General features: G+C 44.0%; 1 protein-coding gene across 3 annotated transcripts in view; it reads left to right on the top strand.

Annotated features, from left to right (window-relative positions):
- Positions 1 to 23,777, top strand: part of BTAF1 (B-TFIID TATA-box binding protein associated factor 1) — a 234,766-nt gene that overhangs the window by 83,505 nt on the left and 127,484 nt on the right. For 2 of the 3 annotated variants that reach the window (XR_012235669.1, XM_073596057.1), the window contains exon 7: positions 13,137 to 13,266. Coding sequence is in view for 2 of the 3 variants with exons in the window: in XM_073596057.1 (XP_073452158.1) it covers positions 13,137 to 13,266 (130 nt within the window). In the remaining variant the exon portion in view is untranslated. The remainder of the gene's footprint in view (positions 1 to 13,136; positions 13,267 to 23,777) is intronic. The other variant, XM_073596058.1, reaches the window with a different exon arrangement.

Below are 23,777 nucleotides of genomic sequence, written 5' to 3'. Positions count from 1 at the left end.
TATATATATATATATATATATATATATATATATATATATATATATATATATATATATATATATATATATATATATAAATTTTTTTTTTTTTCCTTTTTTTCCCGGTTTGTATCATTTTCAAATATTAATAGGGATGTTGGCATATAAATACTTTTTTTTGTTTTTTTTTTTTTATCCAAGGTTGAGGTTCCATCCTTTTTACTTGGTGGATTTTTCAGTTTGGAGATTAAGATGAACCTATTAAAAATCAAGACACCTTGTAAATGCCAAACCTCATTTAATACATCTTTCTTGCACTGATTAAAAAAAAAAAAAAAAAAAAAAAAAAAGCAAAATGATCGAAGGCTAGGGGCATTGTGGGTTTTCGTGTCTAGTAAGTGCAGAGCATATTTTTAAGACACTGGGGTTGATTTACTAAAACTGTAGAGTGCAACATCTGGTGCAGCTCTGCATAGACATCAGTTTGCAGTGTTTTTTGTTTTTTTGTCAAGCTTAACCTCTGAGTACGCAGATATGTGGCCTTTCAGTGGGTGGGCCTTGATGCCGAGAGGCTGCATAATTTGCAAACCAAAATCTCTACTTGGGAGCTTTCCGATCATCGTGACCGCCAATCACAGGGGTCACTTGATCATAAACCCCACCTCCCGGCATTAGAAACTCCCTTAAAGGGCCAGAGGCGCCATGGTTAAGGCGTTAATTGAACAAGCTGAAGTCAGAAACTGGCTATCTTGCAGTGCTGCACCATATTTTACACACTCCAGTTTACGTAAATCAACCCTACTGTGTCCAGAACACTTGTAGTTGATTTAAAGGGCTTGGACTAGCAGCCAAATCTTCTATAATATGCATTCTCCTATATGTACAGTATAAATTTCTAAATCTTTAAAAACGAGGGGGAATTTCCTAAGCTTCCTGCACCATAATGGGGCAATATGTGCTATACTAAGCAGATAGACTAATTACAAAAACATAAGCTGCAGAAGGTCTGCCACTTATTAACAAAGGGAACGTGTCAGTTTTCAGTATAGGAGACTGCTGCAGATCTCTCGCCCTCCTCAGGTTCACATTATGCTGCTCAATTTCACACGTATTTAAAAGTTGATTATGCTTACTTTTTTAGGAATTTGTAACTACAGGGCAGAACAATGATGCTATTAACTTTGTAAATTGCTATAATTTGCTGTGTTTGTGTTTTTTTTTTTTTTTTTTTTTTTCCCACTTTATTGCCTGGTAGAAATGATCAATTGCAATTAAGGCTGCCTACGACAGTCTGTATATTCTCTGTGGTGGTCTATGTAATCTTTTGTGTGTAGGTGTAGCAACAAGGAAAAACAATGCATTTTCAGTCTCAGGGTGGCAATAGGAGAGAAAAACAGCTTTGTGTATGTATTGGGGGGGGGGGGGGGGGAGCATTTCCACTGATGGATTATACCATTTTGTGCTAGATAGAGCAGATTGCTTTGATATTTTTTTTTTTTTTTTTTTTTTTCTTTTACTTTCTTTCTTCAAAGAAGCAAAAACCTTCAGGGCCAACAAAAAGCCTTAAAGTTGGCCTTGCTGCTTTAAAATGTCATTTGATTTAGCCAGGCAAAGTAAAAAATTTGGAGGTGCTTCACAAAGCAGAACTGCATTTTAATAAAGTTGGAGTTTTATCTAAAACAATATTCCACCCACCATTTAGTGCCAAGTAGGGGTGTGCGTGTGTATGTGTGTGTCTCTATCTCTATGGTCAAAGTACAAGTTCTCTAATATTTTATCTGCTTCACGTTTGCCTACACTTTAAATGGCTCTAATCCGGTTTACTTCAATGGCATGAAAATAGAAGTAAAGCCATGTAAACACAAGCTGCAAATACTGGACCCCCCCCCCCATTCTCTTCAGAGCTCTTCCTTGTTTTGAAAATCTCTTCAGTGACCAGCTCTTACTTGGTTAGCAACTAGGACATAAGAATGTTGCTAAATAGCCGCTAGAAAGAAAGTGTTAGATTTGTCAAGAGATGCTTCTGAAAGCTCTAAACTTCTATTATGGAATGTTGACGACTATAAATATCCTTCAAATTCATTTAAATGTCTTGACTACAGACTTGTAGTATGGATGGTAAACAACTTGGCTAGAAGAGGAGAATGAAAAAAATCAAGTGTCTGGTGTGTGTTTAAAAAAAACAAAAAACAAAACCCTAAAACATATATATGATCAGCCAGATTTTAGTGGATTTTGATGCAGGGTTGGTGCCCTTTTCCCTTTTTTTTTTTTTTTTTTTTTTTTTTTTTTATCAAAGCGAAGTATGGCCTAGAGTGCCATTACTGATCTATGGAATGTGCTGGTTGCTTGACTTGTCATGCTGGTACAGTTGCTTTTGTTCTTTGAATTGCTAGTCAGAAATTCTGACTTCACTTACCCCACTCCCCTTTTCTGTAGGGAACTAAATAGGACTGCAACACGTTCTAACGCACCCTGGGACTAAAAAATTTAGGACTCTGTATTAATCGGCTGCTCATTTCACAACCCTGTTGGCCTATGAGGCAGCCTTTCCCCCTTTGTGGCCTAAAGGGAAACCCTTCATTGTCTACATATACTTTTTTTTTTGCAAAAGGTCTTTGTACCCTGTTTTTATTTTTAAGGTCAACATTTATGCCGTAAAGTCGAGGGCTGCCCTTCCCCTCTGAATCCCCTATTCGTGGTGAGGGGTGCCTTTAGTGAACTATAGGAACTATCAGCGAGCGGGTTTGTAAGTATGCTGAATGGTGTGCATAAAGAAAAGCAATTGTGTTTTTGTGCTCAGATCTGCAGATTTTATGCATGTAAACGTGCAGTCATTCATTGGAATGAAAAAACAATTGTACACATCTAAACATGAGTGCTTTTAAAGTGATTGTAAACTCTCACCTTGTAAAACAACCCATTCAATTTAACCACTTGCTGACTGGCCCATAGTAAAAATACATAATTTACTTTAACGTTTAATACCAGGGTTAGGGCAGCAGGTAGCTGCCCTAACCCTAGTATCATTTTTTACTATGGCTGGCTCTGCATCAAATAAAAGTGGTCCCGAGTAAAGTCGAGTGATGGCTGCCACTCCTCTCCAATGCCCTTGGAGAACTGGAGTGACGTTTGACGTCACTTCTGTTTCTCGTGCCCAAAACAATCTTTTTTTTTTTTTTTTTTTATTTTTGTTGTGTAAAAAAAAAAAAACTTTTTGACCCCAGATCTCTCAATAAAGAGGACCTGTCATCCTTATTTCTAATGTAAGGGATGTTTACACAAAGTGCCCCATCCCTCCGTGCTCGCACGCGGAAGTGAACACATGTGAACTGTGTTTAAACCACGCATTTGAGGTATTGCCACGATCATTAGAGCGAGAGCAATCCATTCCAGCACAGCGGGATGGGACACAGCAGGAATGGCACCCGCGATGGCCTCAGAGACCCACCGATTGTTTGAAGAGAAGTAAACAAGGCAGACCGCTGTTGGGTCAAAGGAAGAGAGATTTTGTGTTCCTGAAAATGCATATCTCGCCCTCTTCCTCCAGTTAAGCCATCCCGCACAGTTAGACTGGATTTCCTAGAACAGTGGTTCTCAACTCCAGTCCTCAGGACCCACCAACAGGCCAGGTTTGCAAGATAGCTGAAATACATCACAGGTGATATCACTTGCTGCTCAGTGATTGCAGTATTCGAGTCTGCAACTCCCCAAGGTAATACTTAAAATCTGGCCTGTTGGTGGGTCCCGAGGACTGGAGTTGAGAACCACTGTCCTAGAAGCACACTTAATCCTTTGATTGCCCCTGATTTTAACTCCTTCCCCACCATGCCAGTGTCGTTTACACAGTGACAGTGCATTTTTTTTTTTTTTTAAGCACTTATTGGTCCCCAAAAAGTATCACTTGGTGTCCGATTTGTCCGCCGTAATGTCGCAGTCTCTAAAAATTGCTAATCATCACCATTTACTAGTAAAAATATTACCCCATAATTTGTAGACCTGGGGCTGAAGTGGTTAAATACTGTGTGACAAAGTATTGCAACGATTGCCATTTTATTCTCTAGGGTCTCTGCTAAAAAAAAAAAAAAAAAATTGGTATTTTGAAAGTAATTTTCTTGCAAACAGAGTTCCAGAAAAGGCCTGGTCTTCAAATGGTTACAAGAGAAATGAAAGGCAAACCATTTTGTGTATAGATATTAAAGTTTTTTTGCTATAAAATTTACTTGGAACCCCCCCCCCCAAAAAAAATCTATCTATCTATACCCAGCCTTACAAAATAAATTGTGAACACCCTGTGGGCCATTTAATAAATGCTTAATTAAAACCGTGAGCATAATTTATTCAATTTGCTACAATGTAAAGTAGTGAGTGTACAGCTTGTATAACAGTGTAAGTTTGCTATCCCCTCAAAATAACTCAACACACAGCCATTAATGTCTAAACTGCTGCCAACAAAAGTGAGTACACCCCTAAGTGAAAATGTCCAAATTGGGCCCATAGTGTAAATGTTTTTTGTGTGGCCATCATTTTCCAGCACTGCCTTAACCCTCTTGTGCATGTAGTTCACCAGGGCTTCACAGGTTGCCACTGGAGTCCTCTTCCATGATGACATCACGGAGCTGGTGGCTTTTAGAGACCTTTCACTTCTCCACCTTCTGTTTTGAGGATGCTCAATAGGGTTTAGGGGGGGGATCATGCTCTGCTTCAGTATGTCACAGTACATGTTAGCATTCATGGTTCCCTCGAACTGTAGCTCCCCAGTGCCGACAGCACTCATGCAGCCCCAGACCATGACACTCCCACCACCATGCGTGACTGTAGGCAAGACACACTTGTCTTTGTACTCCTCACCTGGTTGCCGCCATATACGCTGGACACCATCTGAACCAAATACGTTTATCTTGGTCTCGTTAGACCTCAGGGCATGGTTCCAGTAATCCATGTCCTTAGTCTGCTTGTCTTCAGCAAAAGGTTTGTGGGCTTTCTTGTGCATCATCTTCTGGGAGGACAGCCATGCAGACCAGTTTGATGCAGTGTGCGGCGTATGGTCTGAGCACTGACAGGTTGATTCCCCCACCCCTTCAACCTCTGCAGCAATGCTGGCAGCACTCATACATCTAGTTCCGAAAGACAACCCCTGGATATGACGCTGAGCACGTGCACTCAACTTATTTGGTCGACCATGGCGAGGCCTGTTCTGAGTGGAACCTGTCCTATTAAACCGCTGTATGGTTTTGTTCACCGTGCTGCAGCTGTTTCAGGGTCTTGGCAATCTTCTTATAGCCTAGCCCATCTTTATGTAGAGCAACAATTAATCTTCTAGATTTAGACTTCTTTGCCATGAGGTGAGGTGCCATGTCGCACTTCCAGTGACCAGTATGAGTGAGCGATAACACCAAACTTAATACACTTGCTCCTCATTCACACCTGAGACCTTGTAATGCTAACGAGTAGGGCTGCAACTAACCATTTATTTTCATAATCGATTAGTTGGCCAATTTATTGTATCAGTTAATAACCTTAAAAAAAAAAGTGTGGTGTATAATTTTAGTAAAATATGTAAAGTTTAAAAAAAAAAGCCATTTATTCTTAAATTTCTCTATGCAGTGGTAAATATAAATGACCAACTATATGGTTAGGGAGAAAAATATCTAATCCACTCTGAGAATAACAGATACAAGAGATATACTGTATGAACTATTAGAGGAGAGATATACTGTATATATTATAATAAAGGGTGAATCTAGGGATGCACCGAAATTTCGGCCACGGAAACATATCGGCTGAAAATGGCCTTTTCGGCAATTTGCCGAAAGAGAAATGTTGCCGATAATGGCACTGAAAAAGGGGCGGGGCCATCCTGGGTGCCCCTCAGTCTTCCCTCCCTCCTCCTCCTCCTCCTCTCACTCCTGTCCTACGCAGCCTCCCCAGTGTTTTGTAATGTCACGCTCACACGTTGTGTCAGAGTTGGATCTGAATCGCCATGCAGCCGATGTCCCGCCTCCTATGACACACGGCACAATGATTCCTAGCATTGGATCAGGGTGCCGTCTATCACAAGAGGTGGTCTAGGAGGCGGGATATCGTTACTAGACCGCCTCTTGTGATAGACGGCACTCTGATCCAATGCTAGGAATGATTGTGCCGTGTGTCATAGGAGGCGGGACATCGGCTGCACGGCGATTCAGATCCAGCTCTGACACACAGCGTGTGAGCATGACATTCATTACCAGGCACTGGGTAGGCTGTGTAGGACAGAAGTGAGAGGAGGAGGATGGAGGGAAGACTGAGGGGTGTACCGGGATGAAACTGGCTGTACGGCGATTCAGATCTGACACAGTGTGACATCGCATTACCAGGCACTGGCAGGCTGTGCATGATGGGCACTGGCGGGCTGCATGCCATGGGCACTGGCGGGGTGCTACATATGGACACAGGCACTAATGAGACTGCATGATGGGCACAGGCTGCTACAACTGACTGGTAGGCTGCATCTGACAGGCACTTGTGAAGCTGCATTTGATGGACACTGGTGAGGCTGCATTGATCTCCTGTACCATGTCCCCAGTCTCTGACCATCTCCTGTAATGTGTCTGCAGTCTGACCATCTCCTGTATAAAAATATTTTTTAAAAACAGTCTGTTTCGGGATCAAGGAAGATTTTATTTTCAGTATCTGTTTTGGCACCAAAAAACCCATTCAGTGCATTCCTAGGTAAATTGGGTAAATATATCATCAGACTCAGATCAAATTTTTTTTTATTTAAAAAAACAATGTCTTCCTTTAAAAGAATGTAATTTTAAGAACGTGCATTAGATTTTCCAATAGTTAGTGGGGTCAAATCGACATTCATTTTCAACCACAGTGACAGGAAAATTTGGAAAATTTTTTGTCCCATTTGTTAGGCAGATTAAAAAAAAAACACAAATTGCTGCAAAAACGCATTACATGCTTTTCTGCAGCTTCTCCATTGAAGTATATTGAACCAAAAAAAGCAGTTTTGCATTAAAGTCCCTGACGCTTTCCACATACTCAGTGGCTGAAAAAAGCATAGATGTGAACGTGTCCCATAGGAAACCATGTAAACGAATTGTAGTGTGTTTCTGCAAAATGCACCAAAAAATACATAGTGGGGACGGAAAGTATTCAGACCCCCTTACATTTTTCACTCTTTATGTTGCAGCCATTTGCTAAAATCATTTAAGTTCATTTTTTTTTTCCTCATTAATGTACACACAGCACCCCATATTGACTGAAAAACACAGAATTGTTGACATTTTTGCGGATTTATTAAAAAAGAAAAACTGAAATATCACGTGGTCTTAAGTAATCAGACCCCTTGCTGTGACACTCATATATTTAACTCAGGTGCTGTCCATTCCTTCTGATCATCCTTGAAATGGTTCTACACCTTCATTCTGAGTCCAGCTGTGTTTGATTATACTAATTGGACTTGATTAGGAAAGCCACACACCTGTCTATATAAGACCTTACAGCTCACAGTGCATGTCAGAGCAAATGAGAATCATGAGGTCAAAGGATCTGCCTGAAGAGCTCAGACAGAATTGTGGCAAGGCACAGATCTGGCCAAGGTTAAAAAAAAAAAAATTCTGCTGCACTTAAGGTTCCTAAGAGCACAGTGGTCTCCATAATCCTTAAATGGAAGACGTTTGGGACGACCAGAACCCTTCCTAGAGGTGGCCGTCCGGCCAAACTGAACTATCGGGGGAGAAGAGCCTTGGTGAGAGAGGTAAAGAAGAACCCAAAGGTCACTCTGGCTGAGCTCCAGAGATGCAGTCAGGAGATGGGAGGAAGTTGTAGAAAGTCAGCCATAACTGCAGCCCTCCACCAGTCGGGGCTTTATGGCAGAGTGGCCTGATGGAAGCCTCTCCTCAGTGCAAGACACATGAAAGCCCGCATGGAGTTTGCTAAAAAAAAAACACCTGAAGGACTCCAAGATGGTGAGAAATGAGATTCTCTGGTCTGAGACCAAGATAGAACTTTTTGGCCTTCATTCTAAGCGGTATGTGTGGAGAAAACCAGGCACTGCTCATCACCTGTCCAATACAGTCTCAACAGTGAAGCATGGTGGCAGCATCATGCTGTGGGGGTGTTTTTCAGCTGCGGGGATAGGACGACTGGTTGCAATCGAGGGAAAGATGAATGCGGCCAAGTACAGGGATATCCTGGACGAAAACCTTCTCCAGCGTGCTCAGGACCTCACACTGGGCCGAAGGTTTACCTTCCAACAAGACAATGACCCTAAGCACACAGCTAAAATAACGAAGGAGTGGCTTCACAACAACTCCGTGACCGTTCTTGAATGGCCCAGCCAGAGCCCTGACTTAAACCCAATTGAGCATCTCTGGAGAGACCTAAAAATGGCTGTCCACCAAGGTTTACCATCCAACCTGACAGAACTGGAGAGGATCTGCAAGGAGTGGCAGAGGAGCCCCAAATCCAGGTGTGAAAAACTTGTTGCATCTTTCCCAAAAAGACTCATGGCTGTATTAGATCAAAAGGGTGCTTCTACTAAATACTGAGCAAAGGGTCTGAATACTTAGGACCATGTGATAATTCAGTTTTTCCTTTTCAATAAATCTGCAAAAATGTCAATTCTGTGTTTTTCTGTCAATGTGGGGTGCTGTGTGTACATTAATGAGGAAAAAAAATGAACTTAAATGATTTTAGCAAATGGCTGCAATATAACAAAGAGTGAAAAATTTAAGGGGGTCTGAATACTTTCCGTCCCCACTGTAGATGTAAATCAGGTCTAAGACATTTTGTAACTTAATGGGTTAAAACTAAAATTGGCCCTTTTTTATAGTACAAAAAAAGCAGATAATCACTACTGTAAGGGGTTCGTTTTTTACTGTTGAACTGTGCAAGTAATATTTACAGTAGCGATTATTTGCTCTTTGTACTATAAAGGGATCATTTTATTTTTTTTACCCCATTAGGTTACTGGCCGATTAATCGATTTTATAAAAAAAAATGGTAATCGCTTCATTTCATAACGATTAGTTGTCGATTAATCGATTAGTAGTTTCAGCCCTACTGAGTCGCATGACACCGGGGAGGGAAAATAGCTAATTGGGCCCAATTTGGACCTTTTCATTTAGGGGTGTATTCACTCACTTTTTTGTTGCCAGCGGTTTAGACATGGCTGTTATTTTGAGAGGACAGTAACTTTTTTTTTTTTTTTTATAGCGGACCCACTAGAGAATAAAAAGGCGATTTGTTGCAATACTTTGTTACACAGTATTTGCGCAGCGTTTTTTGAAACAATTTTTTGGGGGAAATACACTTTAATAAATAAAAGTGTAGAGGGAGAGCTAGAGATAATGATATAATACTTATTTTTTTTTCTCTCTTCCCAATTTATTAGAGGTGATAAAATTCCCTCTGTTCTCAACTGCTAGAGCAGCTAAACCAGTGAATGGCTGGCTGTGCAGGGTGGGGATAAGTGTGTGTGTGTGTGTGTGTGTCAGGTCAATTCTGATCATTGGAGAACAGGCTGACTTGCCAGCAGTGTTAATTTCGTCATCGGCTTTTTTTACAGTGACGAAAACAAAACGCACCGCATTTTCGTCCACTAAACGAAATGAAAATGAGGCAGGGACGTTTACCCTCGAACTAACTTCCTGCTTCCACTACCAGCAAGCAAATGACTCTGTGCAGCCAGCAATATAGACCTGAGTCCTCTCCTCAGGCAACCTCTCGACTCCGACCGTCCAGAGCAGAGAGCACCCACTGCGAGTGTGTACATTACAGGCCTGAGGCCTCCCCTCAGACCGCCGTTTCTAGAGCACTGTGCAGCATTACAGGCCATCCCAGTCAGACCTGAGACCACCATCCAGCACTGTGCAGCATTACAGGCCTTCTCTGACCAGTGACCACTGGCATCCAGAGCACTGCATTACAGGCCATCCCTCAGACCCAAGACCACAATCCAGTGCTGTGCAGCATTACAGGCCTCCTCTGACCACCAACTTCCAGAGCACTGTGCATTACAGGCCTCCTCTCAGCCCCAAGACCACCATCCAGCACTGTGTAACATTACAAGCCTCCAATGTCCAGAGCACTGTGCAGAATTGCAGTGAATAGCAAAAGCTCATATTGCATGACCTACTGCTGCCTTTTGCAAAACATATTAAAACCCTCAAGTGACACCATGTTCCCCTTGAGGACCTTAAACAGAACATTGGCAACCAAGACTATTGCAGAGAAAGTGAGCATGTGAACCAGCGTTTTGCTTCAGTCTTGGATCTAGCTAATGTGTTCTCGCCACTTGCAGCAGCTGCTTGTTTTGTCAACCCTACTGTCTGTAAAACCCTTGTTGATGTGGATGAGAATATTCAGGAGCGGCTTTAAAAAAAGGCAGAGGAGTATTCTGTAAGGAAATCCACATTGCCCTACATACCGAGGGTATTCAGTGTCACGGGTGACCTTTCCAGAGGCCAGCGGAAAAGAGCAAGGGTCATATTTGCACAAAGTGCTTTCCTTTAAAATGAATCAAAACAAATTTTATTGTCTAGGCATTTCCTTATTCTGTTTAAATTCATAGAGAAAATGCGCAGGCTAAAACAAAAAAATGCCATTAGTGTGTGAAGCTCTCGCTCTCTCGTGAAAGTTCATACCTTAATATCATAAATAACACCATATTACATTTTTCACTCTAGGAGTATGAGTTTGGAAACTGTAAAAAATGTTTAAATAATGCATTACAATTAAACCCATTAGATTTTAGACAACTAAAATGTACTGGAGATTTTAGTCGATTAAAACAATTGCAGATGACTAAAACGAAAATGCCATTTTAGTCGTAAGACTAACACTAAATCGAAATTTGCTGCCAAAATTAAAACTGGTTGCCAGCACAGCCGAAGAACTGCCAATGAACACCCGGGGATTTCACACAAGGTAAACACAAAACAGGATCCCTTTTTTTTTTTTTTAATTTTTTTTTATTTTATTTTTTTTTTCTCCATAAGTATTTAGCAATATGGCCTACAAACAAGGCACTGTACCTTCTTGCATTTCGAGGTATTGCCTGTCCCTTTTAGTGATCAATCTATCCAGTGACATCATATCTGTGTGCCACATATAAGGATTGGAGTGGGACTAATAGTTCCCCCTTCAGATAATTTGCTTTGCACGCTTGTGCGCCAGATCTCCCAGGGAGGCGTGGTTGTAGGGTGTGTCATTGCTGGAGAGTGAGAAGGTGAAACCGGGATGTCCAGTTCTCTGCAAAAAGATTGGAGATCTTCTGGGTATCGTAGGGTGGATACCGGTCCGCGGGGGTGGAGGGCGTGATGGGCCTGGTCCAATTTGACTCTTTGTTCTGGGCGGCCCAGTTCATTGTTTGAAGGTAGCTTGTAGGGTTGAGGGTAAATATTCATCCTGGGTTGTCTCTGGGAGACCTCGGACCCTGATGTTGCACCTGCCCCTATTGTCGAGGGTCCTCGAGGTGGCGTTGAAAGTCCCTGAGGGTGGAGGCTTGTGAGGCAAGGCGGGCATGTATTTGTGAGAGTTTGTGCTTGGTGTCACAGGCATCTTCTAGAGATGTGACTTTAGTAGATAGATGGTGGAGATCAGTACGTAGCATGTTGATCTCAGATCTACAGGTTTCGTGCACTTCTCGAATGAGCATACGGAAGTCCTGTTTTGTGGGCATGCATCGGACATGGTCCCGCCAGGAAGTATACGCCTTGGGTTCAGTGACAGTCTGTTGCAGTGTGGGCATAGGTTCCCTGCGCTGGGGCCAAGTAGGGTGCTGGCAGGGGGTAGCCTCCCTGGGGTGGTTGGAGGGGGGTGGTAGTTTTTGAGCTGCTTCTTCTTGGAAGAGCCTTGCAGGCGCCCTGGATGGGAATGAGCCCCCTGTAGCCCTGATGAGTGTGGGGCTTGGAGGAATGCTTGGGCATGAGGTGATTCCCTCTGATGTGGAAAGAGGGAGGGGGCTCTGTCCCTGTGAGCCTGTGATCGCTGTGGGGGTCCCATTCAGGGATAGGAGTCCCAGGAGAGGGATGGCTGAGCAGATGGGGATGGCGGAATGTCCTCCTGAGGGAGCGGGGACCCCGATCAGGGAGCTGGCAGGGGGCGCCGAGGTGTGGGCAGCCAGGAGATCCCCCTTCAGAGCCATACCTGGTTGGTCTGGATCCCTGAGAGGCTCGTGGAGGAGAAGAGAGGGCTGCTTTGCACGGAGCCAGCGCCATCTTGGCCGTGTATAGTCCCGCCGAAGCTCCATGGGTTAATGTATTCGGTAATGAGTGGTGGAGGTGCAGAGGAGGACCTGGTGCTGTGTCCCTCGGGGTTAGCCTTGTTTTTCCTTGGTTTGCCCATGGTTAGTGGGGGTAAGTAGGCAGGCTTTAGTGTTGTGTGGGCAGGCCAGGCGAGGAGCTTCAGCGAGACACGTCCACTTCAGAGGCCAAAAAAAATTTGTATTCCTGTCAAAATTAGAAAAATGGAAAGGAAAGAGGGTTGTTTAGGCCAGAACTTGTATGTTTGATTAAACCAGTCAGACTTGACTTGGTGCTACTCAATGTCAAATTTGATTTAGACATGTGCTTGGACTTTTCTGGTGCTATGTGAATGCATTCCACAAATGCACTATATATATTTAAGAAATCATTCATTATATTGAAGTACTCATAAGTTTAAAAAGGTTTTACAAAATGGCTCTCTCCCTAGGAGGCCTATTAGGGCCTTGGTACCATTAACCACAGTAGTTTGCCTGTGCAATGCACTGTCCACATAGTGCGTCTCCTGGTTACCCCGTCCACCAGAACATTACATATAACAATTTTTATATCCTAAAAATCTCATCTCTTTTGTAAATTGTGTGAGGGGGTGGTGTGGTTTGTTTGTTTTTTTTTTATTTATTTTATTTTTTTCGTCAAATGACTGACTTTGTCACGAACTGTGAAAACTGCATGGTATTGAGAGTAAGTATCATGGTTACCCCATGAACAAACATTTGAAATTTTATTTCATAATAATCCAAAGCTAGACACCAGCAAAAGGGGACACATCTCATTGAATCGAAGTACTGTCCCTGGGGTTGGTGGGGTTTTTAATTTAAAAAAAACTAATCTTGGCCTATTGGGTATACATGTAATTAAGAACCAATTTGTCATTGCTTACACCTTTTTCTTTAGCAGTGATAGCACAGATGGGGAACCTGAAGAGAAGAGGAGGAAAGTAACCAACGTTGTCATCAGTCAGCCAGCAACTGAGTCCAAAGTATTAATCGATAATGTTCCAGACAACTCTTCCCTGTTTGATGAGGTAATGCTTTGTTTCACCTAAGACCACTTTCAGTGGTTTAACCCTGCAAAAAATGTTCTTTGAGCACTGCACAGCTTCTCTTTGCTATGAGGCAGTGAAGCTTGCTACCCCTTGCCATGCAAGGTCTTTTAATACTATGTGACTAGATCCCAGTTCTCTGGGGTCCAACATGTATAGGTCAACTTGACATTTTTGTTTTTGTACCGAGAGGTTAGAATCTCCATCATTCCTACCCAGTATAGGGAGTAAATAAGCGCATCATACCACAGATTTGGGAGTCTTAAGTATTTTTCGTTATTGAAAGTCTAAAGTAAAATCCAATTTATAAACCCAATTCCAAAAAAGTCGGGATGCTGTGTAAAATCTACATAAATTGCAAATCTCAAGCACATTTAAGTCACAATAGAAAACCTATCAAATGTTTAAATTGAGAAAATGTACTTTTAGTTCTTAAAAAAAAAAAAAAAGTAATTTTGAAACTAAGGGTGGCAACACTTCTCAAAGTTGGGACAGGGCAACAAAAAGCTTTGCAAAGTACAATCTAATTCCCAAAAAGTTGGGACAGGGCCAAATTTACAACAGTGTATACTCGATGAACATCTGAACCTGAGGAGACCAGTTGCCCCAAGCTTTGGGAGAGGAATGTTGTCCAATTCTTGCTTGAGCACATGCTGCTCTAATATATCTTTCAGCATTGGTTCCTTTCCAGATGTGCACGCTATCGGTTGCATAGACACCAATGCAACCCACACCATCAAAGGCTTTTGAACTGAGCGCTGGAAGGTCCCCCTCTTTAGTCCAGCGGACGCAGCAACCATGGTTGCCAAAAAAATGTCAACTTTCAATTAATTTGACAACAGACCCTTTTAAATGAGTTTTGGCCTGGAGAAGATGGCATTTCTGGATCATGGTCAGATATGTTGTCTCTTGCATGATAGAGCTTTAATTTGCATTTTTGGATGGCACTGTGTTCACAGGAGGTGACTTTTGGAAGTATTCCTGAGCCCATGCAGTGATTTCCATCACAGAATCATGTACGTGTGTGTAATGTATTATATTGTATTGTATTATATAGAGCTCAAGAAGTCCCTATAGCCGCTGGAAATAAACCACCCCCTAAGCAAATGAACATTCAATATGTAAATTAAACCAACACTTGATAAAAGTTTCTAAAAGAATCCCCAGTGCTTGTCATCCTGTCCTACCCTGTTTTTGTAACCTTTTAAACTCCCCAGATTCTGTGACCCCCTTGTGTATGTGGGTCGAATAAAGCTTAAAGTCCAAAACGAACCCAGTGTCAACCAAAACAATTAAAACTATATAGTGTAGTATGCTCAAATTCATGCAATATTTTTTTTTATAACCAATAAATTGTCTTCATATATACTGGTATAAATCGATGCATGCCGCAAAGTGCATCTATGCATTGCAGTCCCATGTGCCCATATAATCATATGACCCACATATACTAGGGTCATAGTCTGGTGAGTTTAAATTTTTATAAACTGGACTTCGAGATTCTATCAAGAACTTTTATCAAGTGCTGATTTAATTTACATCGCAGAATCATGCCTGTTTTTAATGCAGATCATGGGCATTCAATATTGCGTTTCGGCCTCCTCCCTTGCACACCGGTTTCTCCAGATTCTCAATGACTTTGCATTGAACATAATTTTCGAACAATTTCAGAATATTTGGATGCAAATTTTTACAGCCTATGTTTTCTATTGTGAATAAAATATATGTTTTAATGTTTGGAAATCATTGCGTTCTGTTCTTGTATAGATGGTGTCCCTAATTTTTCGGAATTGGGGTTGAGGGCTACAGTGCTTCCCCCTTATCAAGTCTTCAAGTGCAGCTTTGAAAAGAATAGACTTACATGGGTTAAATGGGGATGATAAACTCAGGCCTTGGCTCTTCTTTTTTCTTTTTTTTCTTTTTCTTCTTCTTTTCCTCCTCCTCCTCTTCCTGAAGTTCAATGTAAGAAATACACAGGAGAAAATTGAATATTGACAAGGGGAGTGTAGAGGTGGGTGGGGAGTCTACTGACATCACAACTCCACCCACTGCGCTCCAGACAACATACCCACCCACAGAATCTGCAGTTTTTTGGGTCTCATAACAGACATTTGACAGGTAGATACACGCAGGAGGCATGTATATCCTTATAGATAAGGATGACATTGGGTTTACATCCACTTTAACTTTAACAGTTCAAGAAACTAAACAGAGGGTAATGCTTCTTTCTACAATAAGAATCTGTTTACTTTCCGTTTTTTATTACTTCAACAGTTCTAATTCTCAGATGCATTCAAAGAGAGTGCAGTCTACAACAATGCCATTAGTGTCACGACTTTTTATCAACTCCTCTCTCAGCATTCTCAATCACAATAGAGGTAAAAGGCTGCCTTTTTTGACAGTTACTGATCTATTTTTCTTTTTCATTAGTGTGATATTTACCTCCTATTGTCAAATTTGTCAGTGCCAAGAGAAGGGTTGATAAAAAGTGATGGTTGTTATAGTTCCAGGTACTAATGGCATTTGTTGTAGCCTGCACATTTTTTCCTATGAATTGAAATTGACAATTAAAACTGTTCAAAATATTCTTCCTATCGCAATAAGCACAACCCACAAGTATTGAGTATGCTTCTTATGTTAGACAGACCTGGAGAATAAAACTCTTCTTCTATTTGTTTTGATTCATTTTAAGGAAAGCGCTTAGTGCCAACACGACCCTTGCGCTATTCCGACTGCCTTTACAGAGGTCACCTGTGACACAGAATACCCTCTGTATGTGGGGCATTGTGGATTTTCTTACAGCGTACTCTGCCTTTTTTATTTTTAATTTTTTTTTTTTTCAAGCAGTTCCTGAATATTCCCTTCTGCCACAACAAAGGTTTCACAGGCAGTAGGGTTGACAAAACAAGCAGCTGCTGCAGTTGGTTATCACTTCAGCTGGATCTAAGAATGAAGTAAAATGTTGGTTTACATTCCCTTTCATTTTCTGTGCAATTGTGGCAAGGTCTTGGTAGCTGGTGTTCTGTTTAACCACATGCCGACCAGCTGTCGCAGTTGTACTGCGGCAGAATGGAATGGCTGGGCGAAACGACGTTATGTAACGTCGCTTCGCCCTGTGGTCACCAGGGGGCGCATGCGCGCCGCCGGAGGCACGCTCGTTCCCCGAGCCGATGCGAGTGCCTGGCGGTCTCGATCACCGCCGGGCTCCCGCGATCGCTCGGGACACGGAGAACCCAGAACTGTGTGTAAACACAGTTTCTGGTACTCTGAGGGGAGAACTGACAGATCATCTGTTCATACAGAGTATGAACAGACGATCTGTTAGCTTCCCTGCACAGTCCATATCCCCCTTCAGTTAGAACACACTAGGACACACACACTAGGACACACATTAAATGTGTGTGAGTCACCGGCGCAAATAAAACCCTTATTATTCAAACAAAAATAAAAAGCATAAAAAACATGTACAACTGGTTGCTGTAGTCAAAAAACAAATTCCTCCAATAGGATATATATAGATAGATATATATAGATATATATATATTTTTTTTTAATTTAGGACACATTAACCCCTTAACTTCCTGTGACATTTTTACAGTAATCAATGCATTCCTGATCGCTGTGTTAATGCCAATGGCCCCAAAAATGTGTCAAAATTGTCTGCCTCAATGTCGCAGTCCTGATAAAAATTGCTTATCGCCAACATTACTAGTAGAAAAAAGCTGAGTTAGACTTACCGGTAACTCCTTTTCTGAGAGTCTTCCAGGACAGCCCATGAGACCTTGGGCTCCTCCTACCAGGACAGGAAACACGTCACCCCCACCAGATAAAAGGGCGGTCCTCCAGGCCCATGTCAGTATTCTCAAGAACCGTAGGACCCTGCAAAACATATGCATAATACACATAACTTCAGACAATACCGGGTGGGAATCCGGCTGTCCTGGAAGACTCTCAGAAAAGGAGTTACCGGTAAGTCTAACTCAGCTTTTCTCCAAGCGTCTTCCAGGACAGCCCATGAGACGATGAGCCAGAACTTACCAGTCTAGGGAGGGACAACTGCCTGAAGGACCTTACGACCAAACGCCTGCTCCTGAGCTGATAGGAGATCCAGGCGATAATGTTTAATGAAGGTCGAGTAACTGGACCAAGTGGCAGCCCTGCAAATTTGTTCCGGTGAGGCACCAGCCCTCTCAGCCCAAGACGTAGACAAGGCTCTAGTTGAGTGCGCAGTAACAAAAGGTGTAGGGACCTCCCTAATTTTGTAAGCTTCCAAGATGGCTTGCTTTATCCATCTAGCCAATGTGGCTTTAGATGCACTATTCCCCTTGTGAACTCCAGAAAAGAGGACAAACAAGGCATCAGTTTTCCTAAAGGTCTTCGTGACCTCAAGATAGACCAAGAGAATCCTTCTTACATCTAGAAAACTAAATTTTCTTTCTAAGTCGCCCTGTGGCGAACTACAAAAGGTTGGCAATACAATGTTTTGAGATCGGTGGAATGTACTTGCCACCTTGGGCAAAAAACCTGGATCGGTTCGTAACACAACTCGATCCTCAAAAATCGTGAGGAAGGGCTCCCTAACTGATAGGGCCTGCAACTCACTTACCCTACGAGCTGAGGTAACAGCTATAAGGAACACAGTTTTTAATGTAAGTAACTTAACTGACATACTTTCCAGAGGTTCAAACGGAAATTCTACCAGAGTTTGAAGTACTAGGGACAGATCCCACGTTGGACAACTTCTCACTACTACTGGTCTGGCCCTAGAGATAGATTTGAAAAATCTGGCTATAGTGGGATTTTCCAGGAGAGAAAACTGGAGGAACACACTAATAGCTGCCGCCTGTACCTTTAAGGTACTAACAGAAAGACCTTTGTCAACACCCTCTTGGAAAAATTCCAAAATAGACGGAATATCATGAGTTAATCTATCATTTTCAGATAACCATGAGTTAAACCTTTTCCAAACTTTGGAATATATGGCTCTAGTAACTGGCTTCCTGCAATTAACGAGAGTCCTGACTACTTTGTCAGAGAACCCTTGGGCGCTCAGTATCTTTTCTTCAGATACCAGGCCGTCAAGTTTAAGGAAACCACCTGAGGGTGTGATACTGGACCCTGCAATAATAGGTCTTCCCTTTTCGGAAGACTCCACGGAGGCTCTGAAACCAGAGACTGTAGCAGGGAAAACCATGGCCTCTTGGGCCAAAACGGGGCAATTAGAATCAGATCTGTCTCTTCCAGCCGAAACTTCCGGAGGACTTCTGGAATCAGCCAGATTGGCGGAAAGGCATAACATAGGCCTGGAGGCCACGGGTTCGCCAGAGCATCGATCCCCAAGGCTTGGTCTGCCGGGTTCATGGAAAAGAATATCTCCGTCTTGCGGTTGTTTCGGTTTGCGAACAAATCCGCTACCGGATAACCCCATCTCTTGGTGAGGTCTGCAAAGACTTCGGGATGAAGAGACCAGTTGTCTCGGTCTATCCTGTGACGGCTGAGATAATCTGCCAGGCAATTGTTTTTCCCCTTCAGGTGTACAGCAGAAATGGAGGCTAGATTCCCCTCTGCCCATGAAAGGATCTCCTGGGCAATGGACTGAAGCCTCCGGCTTCTCGTGCCTCCCTGCTTGTGTATATATACGCGACTGTCGCTATATTGTCTGACAGGATTTGGAGGTTGTGACCCCTGATCTCCATCTGAAAAGACTGGAGGGCTCTCTGGACTGCAAGCAGCTCTCTTTGATTGGATGAGGCCCTTGCCTCCTCTGGGGACAACTCTCCTTGTGCTACTGCATTGCTGAGGTGGGCCCCCCATCCCCTGGAACTCGCATCCGTGGTAATCCTTCGGGAAATGGGAAAGGACCATGGGAGACCTCCTGCTAGGTCCTGACCAGCTCTCCACCACCACAGGCTTCTTTTTATCCTGTCGGGAAGCCAGATCCTTGACTCCAGGGACCTTACGTCCCCGTCCCAGTTTCTTAAAAGAAACCTTTGTAACGGACGCTGACGGAGTCTCGCCCATGGTACTGCGGGAAAATATGAGGTCATAAGACCCACTGCCCTCGACACCTGTCTCAGAGAGACCGACTGGTTGGTCTGCAATGTTGACATAGTCTGGAACACTTTGGTAATCTTCTCCTGAGGAAGAAAAACTCTTTGGTTCACGGAGCAAAAATCGTAACCCAGATAAGTTACTTTCTGGGCCGGAATCAAGGACGATTTTTCTTTATTAGCCAGCCTAGGGACTGTAAGAAGTCCTGTACAGCCTGGAGATCTTCCAACAGCCTTTGGTATGATTTTGCCACTATCAGGAGGTCGTCTAAGTAAGGGATAACCGTTATTGCCTTTAATCTTAGAGGAGCCAGCACTTCCCCCAACACCTTCGTAAAGATGCGTGGGGCTGAGGAAAGACCGAAGGGGAGGGCCTGAAATTGAAAATGTCGGGTCCCCATACCCGTCTTCACTGCCAATCTCAAAAACTTTTGGAAGGCTGGATGGATAGGGATGTGAAGATAAGCATCCCTTAAGTCCAACGTGGCCATAAAGCAGTTTGGGTATAGTAGGTTTTTGATTGTAAAAACCGTCTCCATACGGAAATGCTTGTATCTGATGGACTTGTTTAAGGTCCAGAGATTCAGGATAAGTCGAAACTTTCCTGCCGGCTTTCTGACCACAAATACATGGGAATAGAATCCCTTGCCCCGCTCCGATCGAGGAACAGGAATCAGGACTTTTTGATCTAATAAGTCTCCGATCTGGAGACCCAGAGCCCTTGCTTTCTCCCGATCTTGTGGAGGAAATGTGACCAACAAACGTTCTGGTGGTTGGTGAACAAACTCCAGCCTGTACCCGTTGGTCACTAGGTCCAGGACGAAGGGGCTCAGAGTGACTGCTGCCCACTGTGGGATGAAGGCCCTCAATCTCCCTTCCACCGGGGAACACAAGTCACTGCGGCTTGGCGGGCTGTTGAGGAGGGTTAAATAGCACTCCCCTTTGCCTCTGCCTTTGTGCCCAGTCCAATGCTTTTTCGGCCTGCTGTCCTTTTCTCTAGGACTCTGTTGCCTGTTTTGGCCACGAAAAAATTTTCTGGCTGTCTGAACTCATTTTCTCTGGAAACGCCTTTTTCTTATCAGCCGTGCGTTCCAGTGCCTCCTGTAGACCTGGGCCAAATAAATGATCGCCAGTTAAAGGAAGGCCACAAAGGCGCAACTTGGAGGCCGAGTCCCCTGACCAGGTCTTAAGCCAAAGGCTTCTCCTGGCCGAGTTCACTAGAGCCGAAGTCCTGGCTGACATTCTTACCGACTCAGCGAAAGAATCTGCCAAAAAACCCACTGCCTGAAATAGGAGAGGAAAAGACTTTAAAATTTGCTCTCTGGAGGTACCTGCTGACAGATGTGACTGAATCTGAGTCAACCAAACCTCCAGATTTCTGGCCACACAAGTGGAAGCCAAAGCTGGTTTCAGGTTTCCAACTGCTGAGTCCCAGGCTCTGTGGAGAAGGATATCCCCCCTCTTGTCCATCGGATCCTTAAGTGTACCCATATCATCAAACGCCAGGTCCGAGTTTTTTGAAACTTTTGAAAGAGGTGCGTCTAACTTGGGATTCTTATTCCATGGCTGCGCAGTGTCCTCATCAAAAGGAAACCTCCTTTTTAGGTTACTGGAGAAGAATGGTTTTCTCTCAGGATTATCCCATTCCAGTTTAATAGTATCAACCAAAGAACTATGAACTGGAAACACTCTTGATTTTCTCTTATGTAATCCTTTATACATAAGATCATGTTTGGATAACTGAACCTCTTCCTCTTTTAATTCAAGGGTAGTATAGATAGCCTTTAATAAGTCATCTACATCCTCAACAGATAACTTAAACCTTGAGCCTCGAGTGGATTCTCTATCTCTGGGCTCTGTATCTGACCCTGATTCTTCCAGAGAAGAACGGGTAGATCTGACCTCAGCCTCAGAGTCTTCACTCTCTGCCTGCTGCGGAGTGCTTACTGACGCCTTCAGTGAAGACTGACTCTCTGCTGGAGTCTGGAGCTTGTCAATAAGCGTTCTAAAGGAACTGAAGGTGGACGCAAGCTCATCCCTAACAGAAGTAAGCATCTTCTGGCAAGAGGCAACCGGGTCATCCTTTACTAGGCCTTCTATACAGGTGCGACAATGAGGAGCTCAATTTGTTTGCGCAAACCGCACATTTCCTTTTAAGTGGCTGCGCTTGGGCCTTGTCCTGAGTCTTGGTCTGCAAGACAAAATAAATGACCCACAATGTAATTAAAGCCACACAATCACTCCGTAACACCACGTGCAGGAGGGAGGAAATGTGTCCCCTTACACCCACTACTACAGAGGGGGGAGGGAACACTCACAGGGATAGCAAGGTGTGACAGAACACCCCAGGCTTACCTGTGAGGTGCTGGTGTTGGGAACTGCATCCGCTGCCTGTGCAGGTACTGCAGGAGGATCCATTCTGCCCCTCTTGGTCATCCACAGCCTGGCTGCTTAACACCAAGAAACACCAGCAGCCAGCGTTCTCTGTTCGCGCCGTTTATGAAGACTGGAACCTCGCCTCCGGCGCCCAATGATGTCATATGCCCCGGAAGTAACCCTCTCCAGGCACTTCCTGTGGGCCAGCTTGGAGCGCAATAGCTCCGCCCCCTCGAACGCTGCGGCTTCCTCCATTCCTTGCTCAGATCAGCCAGGCTGTCGGCAGGGAAGGACAACCGAAGCTCAGCTGAGCTAGAGTGCAATGCACTGCGCTAGGGGCACGACCTCACACCGGTCCTGGCCCTCTCCAGGCACTGAGGACAGAGAACAGCAACACAGCCAACCTCCCCAGCGGTGTGCTGCTTCTGGCAGAGGAAGAGGTAAGTGATATGCCCCAGAAAAAAGCCATACAAAGCCCCTGCTTATAAGGCCTATGGGAGCAGGTTCCATGAACATGTTACCCCCCGTCCGGAGGAAACACAAATAACTGACATGGGCCTGGAGGACCGCCCTTTTATCTGGTGGGGTTGACGTGTTTCCTGTCCTGGTAGGAGGAGCCCAAGGTCTCATGGGCTGTCCTGGAAGACGCTTGGAGAAAAAATATTAAAAATGCCATAAAATTATCCCCTATTTTGCACAAACCAATCAATATACGCTCATTGCGCTTTTTTGGGGGTTTTTTCCCCCAAAAATATTTAGAATACGTATTTTTATATATTTTGGGGGGATATTTATTATAGCAAAAAGTAAAAAATAATGCGTTTTAAAATCCACAGAGGTGATTAAATACCACCAAAAGAAAGCTCTATTTGTGGGGGAAAAAAAGGACGTCAATTTTGTTTGGGAGGCACGTCGCACGACTGCACAATTCTCAGTTAAAGCGACAGTGCTGAATCGCAAAAAGTGCTCTGGTCTTTTGCCAGCCAAATCCTCCAGGGCTGAAGCGGTTAAAGTCCTCAAGGTGGCTCAGTAGATCATAGGGCATGAACATGGTCACTCTGGAGGGTTTTAGTATGTTCCGCAAAAGGCAGCAGCATGTCATGCAATGAGCTTTTGCCATTCACTGTAATACTGCACAGTACTCTGGATGGTGGTCTGAGGAGGTATGTAATGCTGAACAGTGGTCTGGACGGCGGCTGCAATGCTACACACAGTACTCTGGATGGTGGTCTGAGCTGAGGAGGCCTGTAATTCTGGACAGTGGTCTGAGGAGGCCTGTAATACTGCGCACAGTGCTCTGGATGGTGGTATGAGGCATGTAATGCTTTCAGATGGTCTGCATCTAAGAGGCCTGTAGAGATGCACAGTGCTGTATGGTGGTCTCAGGGGAGGCCTAATGCACAGTGCTCTGGGTGATGGTGGTCTGAGGCCTGTAATGCTGGGCACAGTGCTCTGAATGGTCTGTGGAGGCCTGTAATGCTACGTACAGTGCTCTGGATGGTGGTCTGAGGAGGCCTGTAATGCTACAGTGCTGGATGGTGGTTGCAGGTCTGAGGGATGACCTGTAATGCATAGTGCTCTGGATGCCGGTGGTCAGAGAAGGCCTGTAATGTTCCACAGGGCTGGATGGTGGTCTGAGGGATGACATGTAATGCACAGTGCTCTGGATGCCTGTGGTCACTGGCCTTGTAATGCTGCACAGTGCTGGATGGTGGTCTCCGATCTGAGAGCTGGCCAAATCCAGTGCTCTGGATGCTGGTGGCGGTCACTGTTCAGAGGAGGCCTGTAATACACAGTGCTCTGGTTGCCGGTGGTCAGGAGGCCTGCAATGCATGCACACAGTGCTCTGGATGAACCGTGGTCAGAGGGGAGGCCTCAGACATGGAATTGTAATGTACACTCACAGTGGGTGCTCTGCTCTGGACGGTCGTTATCGGGACTTGGGAGGCCTGTAATGCACAGTGCTGCTCTGAAGGGTCATCTGAGGAGAGAACTCTAATGCTGCCTGCACAGTCGCTTGCTTGCTGGGAGTGAAAGCAGGCAGAGCGCCATGGAAACCGGAAGTTG

This window comes from Aquarana catesbeiana, linkage group LG08 (genome assembly GCF_042186555.1).
Source record: "Aquarana catesbeiana isolate 2022-GZ linkage group LG08, ASM4218655v1, whole genome shotgun sequence".
Taxonomy (NCBI): Eukaryota; Metazoa; Chordata; class Amphibia; order Anura; family Ranidae; genus Aquarana; species Aquarana catesbeiana.
This window is presented reverse-complemented; position numbering and strand designations above follow the sequence as displayed.